Here is a 6,311-nt window from a genome sequence, read left to right on the forward strand (position 1 = left end):
TTTAATGGTGATTTGGTGCAGGGAGGGCATACGGGAATAGTGTGTAGCCTACCCTTTTTTGGTTTTTTACCCATAAATTTGTCCCAAAGTTCCCAACTAAGCTGAAACTTGACCCATAGGGGTTTTTGATCGTGCCAGATCCAATGGCGGTGGTCCCATAGTAATTTGACACATTGAAAATAGAGTTCTAGTTATGGGGTCCATTTCAGGGTGCTAGAGACTGATCTTTCCAAAATTGTTTCTTTGTCTGTACTACTTTAGACATGTCGGATTATAATGAAACTTGGGAGATGTCCTTTTGAGTCCTTATGAGCATTTTCACTTGTTCTGGGGTAATTTTGAGACTGTCAAGAATTCCACTGTAATTCAGGCTTTATTGACCGACTTCTCTTTTTATTCGTCATCGGGGACCCATGGTGCTGAAAAATATCTTCAAACAACTTGCCCCACCGAATGTTGTGCTTCCAGAGAAGGGAGAAGGACAGCATTCAGAAAATTTCCTTCGGCTTTATTACTTTTTTCTTCATAGCCATAGGACACGTGAACGCCGAGGAGATCCACGTAATGCTGTAACTAGGATGCTCAGAGTTTTGGATGCAATGTACAGGTCCATCAGTGGAGACTTTAGGGGGAGAAGAGACTTTTTTGAGGGATCATGTCGAAGTCCTCAACCTCAAGGGACTATTTGTGACTCTAACAGCTGAGGATTTTGTATGGACCTCGTTGGTCAGAATCAGGCTCGTCTCGCAGTCGAGTGTCATGCTGAAGGGCATTTTTCCCATTTGATCTGGGTTTGTTTGTTTTGTTGTTTATTCTGGATGGTCTGTTGAAGGGCCTTTGGTTGGCATCCATTTGCGTGGTGCACCAGATTGTCCTCGGTGGATAGGGTACCTCAGTTTATTGAGGTGACCAGCTTTGGGTATAACCCCTGCTTACTGCTAGCAATTGCAACAATCAGGATACCTCTCTTCTTTGTCCGAGGTGTCCCTTAAAGGCTCAATTCTGCTGCTGCATAACAGGTCCAAAATCAGACCGACTTGGCTTTCTTGGGGTGTCTTTAGCATCTTGGAGTGCGATAGTGACCTCATGGGAATAATGCTCTTCTTCATGAGATTGTCCTGCCTTCTTGGCAAGTCTTTTATCCTTCGAGTCCTTTTTATAAATGGACTCAGGTTGTCAGAATCTTACTTGATGCTCGTATTTTTGTGTCCTATTATTGTTACACCAGGGATTTTACTTTTGAATTTGGGCTGAAGCCGCCTGTAGAGACGAGTGTTGCATCAACCTGTTTATTGGTCCAAGCGCCCTTTACGGGTCTTCACTTGGACTGGGGAAGTGGCGCCTTAGAGACGGTTTTCACAAACTTCCTTTTATTTGAGGCTTTTTTACCCATGACCTTTCGGCCATGTCCACCCTTATTCTTCTATTTTTACTCACGGTGCCCTTTTAGGGCTTTCACCATGTCGTGCTTTTATTTTATGGAGCTCTTTTACTCATGGTTTCCTTTGTCCAGGTATACACCATGCTCGTTATTATTATTATTATTATTTTTGTGAAGACGTGTTTAGGGTCATGCCTCCGAGACCAGTGCGAAGCAGGTTAATGTCATGCGGCTAGGATGTGTACTATGGTTTAAGGTCATACAGCTTCACCATAATGGAGATGGGTGGCAGTCTGTTGTGGCCATGGAGTCAGTATGGTGGTGGTTTTGACTCACTTTGGGGAGATGGCACGAGGCTACCTATGCAAGATAGATGATGTATGAATGGTGGGTGAAAAGTGGTGACCCACTAACTAAGGGCAAGTATGGACGGCAAGATGGCATGCAGTTTTGTGAGCACAGGTAAGACTCACTGAGGAATGATGAATGGTAGTGAAGGGATTCATTGGGAAATTAATGAAGGTGATGTGTGCAAACGGACGGGTCGGTTAGGGAAGACGTACGTGAAGACACATGAAAAGGGCATGTGCGCGTGTGTGGGGGTGATTTTAAGGTCATGCCTCTGGGACCTGTGCAAAGCAGTTTAACGTCATGCAACCAGGACACGCACTATAGTTTTACGATCATATAACTTGAACCATGATTATGCAGTTTAGAGTCACGCAACTAGGACCATGCAGTTGAAGGTCATGCAACTAGACATCCGCTGCAATTTAAGGTCATATAGTTTGGACCATGGTGCTAAGCCTTTTAACGTCATGCGGCTAGGACCTGCACTAAGGTTTAAGGTCATATCGCTTGGACGGTATCTATGTAGTTTAAAGTCATGCAACTAGGACTATGCAGTTTAAAGTCCTGCAACTAGGACTATGCAGTTTAAAGTCGTACAACTAGGCCTCCACTACAGATTAAGGTCGCATAATTTGAACCATGTAGTTTTAGGGTCGTGCACCTAGACCAAGGCTGTGCAGTTTAAGGTCATGCAGCACGGACCATGGCTATGCAGTTTAGGTTATGCAGTACGGACCATTGCTGTGTAGCTTAGGGTCATGTAGCACGGACCATAGCTATGCAGTTTAGGGTCATGCAACATAGTCCTTATAGTTTAAGGTTGTGCAACTAGACCTCTGCTACATTTTAAGGTCTTATAGTTTGGACCATGCAGTTTAGGGTGATGCACCAAGACCAAGGCTGTGCAGTTTAAGGTCATGCAACACGGACCATGGCTGTGCAGTTTAGGGTCATGCCGCATGGACCATGGTGTGGGTCGCCGTCAAGGTGAAGCTTTTTGGGGGATAGGTCTGTGGATAACAATCTGACTTGCTGGGGATAAAATAGTTAAGGCAATACCCAAGAAGAGGGCTTAGATGGAGATGGTGACCCAATGAGGAGTGGCAAACATGAGCAGACTTCTGGGGGTTAGGGGGCAAGCATGGCTTTTTTTTAAGGTGAAAGATGAAACTCAATGGAGAATAGCTTGGTGCGAGACTGACCCATGGGGATTGAAGGGATAAACATGGCTCTTTTGGCATACACCTAACTCCATTGAGAATGATGGGCTGCGGCACTGGTGTAACTCATACTGGGGATGATGGTAAAACACTCACAACGGTGACCAGATTCAAACATGTGCAGCACTAGCATGAAGTCACCAGTTGAACTCACGATGTTGATACATGCGATGTTGGTACGCATGGCGTTAGTCATAAGCGGCGTTCATCATGGAGTTTCACTCGCTGCATTGGTCAGGGAGTTTCACTCGCGGTGTTAGTCATAGGCTTTCACACGCGTCATTAGCTGCAAACGACATTGGTTTGAGATCAGGCCTTGGGATTGGGCCCAGACCGATTCAGCCTATTGCTGTTTGACGCTTGGCATTGCACTGATGGCGATAAGCCTCTATTCTAGTCTCGGGTCTGAGTCTAACCCAGTTCGACCCATTGTCGTTTGGCCTTCAGGGACCGGTTTGGCATTCTTGCTTTTGTGAGGGTCACTTCGAGGAAGCGTATTCTATATAAGGGGGTAAACCCCATTTTTACCGTTTTACCGAAAGTAAAAAATGATAAAGGCTTTTAGCAGTAGGAGTGAGAGAGCTCCCGGTGGAAATTTTGGTAGAGAACAGAGTTTACAGGCGAGAGTTTGCCGATAAGTACATCGTCTAGAAAGAACCCGTAGAGTTACGTATGGGCTTCCCGAGGGTCACTGTTGTTTGAGTTGAAGAGCAGGCAGTGCGAGCAAAACAGGTTGGCTGGAGTTTGTAGAGATTTTGGCAGTGGTTCTGGCAGTACCTGAGAGGAGGAAAGTGCAGGGAGCAGCCGGTGAACTTTTGCCATTTTTTGGGAGTTTTCTAGTGGTTTCACACTGTAGGAAAGAAGACTGGAAGGTCTGCCAGTGAGGTTTTCGGCGTGGAAGTGGTTTCCCGGCTAGAAGCCGAGAGGTCGTAGAACAGTGAGCAATTGTTGGAAGGTGGATGGTTGCTAGGGAGACGAAGGGATATAAGCAACGAAATGTCTTAGGAACTGAGGGGTCACGAAAATTGAATAGTGCAGGAACCAAAGGGTCACGTGAATTGAACAATCACAGGAACCGAAGGGTCACGAGAATTGAACACTCGCGGGAACGGAAGGGTCTTAAGGAAGCTGAATAGTCACTATCGCTGAAAATCAAAGCGTCACGAGAGAACACGCGTGGCGATAGAGAACACCGCTGGCGTCAGTTTTAGCTGGCGTTAACCATTTGTCAGACGCAGCCAGCATTGCTCCTTGAAGCCACAGTCGGCGTTAGTCTTTTTTGAAAGTACTAGCGATGTTAGCCCTTGGAAACACCGCCGGCATTAGTCTTTTTGAAGACACCTATCATTAGTCTTGCACATCACTAGTTAGTGCCTTAGTCATGCATCGTCATGACACATACGACGTTAGTTGTGCGTGGTAGTAGCTGCTCCCTCAAGGATCCTTTCATGAACGGTGGTGAATCGTGTTCTACTGTGATCGTGCATGGTGACGACTTGGGTTGGCAAAGGGTGGTAACCAATGGTGAGGTCTGGCTTATGAAGCTTGTTGGAAGCTAACTCCTTCAGCACAATTGTGAACTCCATGTTGTTTTGTGGAAGGGCCCTCACTATGAATAGGACATGTTCTCCATCATAGGCCAGTTCCTTGCCAGAGAAGTCTGCTTTGTATGTTTGATATTCTTGATCAAAGCGCTTCCATCTTCTCCTAATGTGAGAGCAGCTTTTTGGCCTGTTACCATTCTCTTTCCTCAGATGCAAGAGCAACGCTTCTGATGCGAGAGCAATTTTTAGCCTGTAATCTTCCTCTCATTAGATGCAAGAGTAATGTTGGGGTCAGCCGTTCTCTTTTCCTCAGATGTAATAGCAACGCTGGGGTCAACCGTTCTCTTTTCTTCAGATGCAAGAGCAACGCTAGGGTCAGCCGTTCTCTTTTCCTCATTTGCAAGAGCAATGCTTGATAATATATCTCTGTAACTTCTCAGATAATGGGTTTCTGATTGTAATTTGTAATTTTTTCAATAAAAGAATTAAGCTTTATTGAATTGACTTGCTCATTTTCCCTGTTGTTTTCTTTCTTTTATCCTTAACTCCTTCACAAGTTGAGTCTTTTAAACACATATCAGGGATAATACTTCTTTAGATATCACCCATTGACTGGGGGCATCGCCTCTTCTCCATCAGGATGTGACAGTATCTAAGCACCATTTGGTGAGACCTTCTTGACTATAAAAGGGCCTTCCCACTTAGGTTCAAACTTTTCTTTATGCCGTCCATGCATAACAATCGGACTTTCGGCAGCTAGAACCAGACCTCCATAGGTGAATGAGTGGACCTTGACTGACTTGTCAAAGGCCCTCTTCATTCTCCTGGTTGAGGTCAAGATTCTGATGAACTTCCAATCTCTTTTCATCCAGTGCATCCAACTCTTGATAACGAAGCTTGAGCCTCTCATCCTCAGCCAATCCTTGATGTATGGCAACACGAAGTGAGGGCAGTTGAATTTCAAGGAGTAAGACCGCTTCACTTCCATAGACCAAGGAATAAGGAGTGGAATCGATGACATTTCTTATGATAGTGCGATAGGCCCATAAGGCTTCCGAAAGTTTCTCATGCCAATTTTTCCTTGTTTTTGACACTGACTTCCTCAAAACGCCATATAGAGTCTGATTGAAGGCCTTAACTAAGCCGTTCGCCTGAGGGTAGTACATAGTTGAGTACCTCTACTTGAAACCAAACTGATTAACCAAGCGATCAATATGATGACTTTTAAATTGAGGGTCATTGCTCGATATAATCCGATCAGGCACTCCAAATCGGTATATGATATGATGTCGCACAAAGATGGCCACCGCAACCCTTGGAACTTGCTTGAGGGGGACCGCTTCAGCCCACTGAGAGAAATAACCCATAGCCGCCAGAATGAAGACATGGCTCATTGCTGAAGGAGGAGCAATAAGTCCTACAATGTTCATACCCCATTGTGAAAAGGGCTATGATGCCACTGTAGAGTGTAAGGGCTCTAGAGGCTGATGAATAAGACTTCAATGCATCTAGCATACTTGGCATCTTTTGGCATAGTTTAGGGAGTCAACAATCATCGAAGGCTAATAATACCCCAGCCTGCATATTCGCCCATAAAGCTTAGGACCAGACTGATGCAGTCCACAGATGCCGGAATCAGTTCGTCCAACACCTTATCTGCTTCTTGTGCATCTACACATTTGAGGAGAATTCCATCAGAAGATCGATGGAAAAGAGTACCCCTTTTAAGGAGGGTGTACTTGGTAGACATTCTGCACACATTATTGCGCTCAGAAAGATCTTCAGGCAATCTACCGTGCTTTATGAAATTGATGA

The 6,311-nt window shown here is 45.2% G+C and overlaps 1 protein-coding gene across 1 annotated transcript; it reads right to left on the minus strand.

The window, feature by feature from the left end:
* Positions 1 to 5,299: 5,299 nt before the first annotated feature.
* On the minus strand, positions 5,300 to 5,662 carry LOC148780978 (uncharacterized). Its single transcript, XM_088874684.1, has one exon. It carries the CDS (start codon positions 5,660 to 5,662, stop codon positions 5,300 to 5,302), a length of 363 nt encoding a protein of 120 aa, XP_088730810.1.
* Between the last annotated feature and the right edge of the window lie 649 nt (positions 5,663 to 6,311).

This window comes from Amborella trichopoda, chromosome 8 (assembly GCF_054954075.1).
Source record: "Amborella trichopoda isolate Santa Cruz 75 chromosome 8, AtrichopodaSantaCruz75HAP2 v2.0, whole genome shotgun sequence".
NCBI lineage: Eukaryota > Viridiplantae > Streptophyta > Magnoliopsida > Amborellales > Amborellaceae > Amborella > Amborella trichopoda.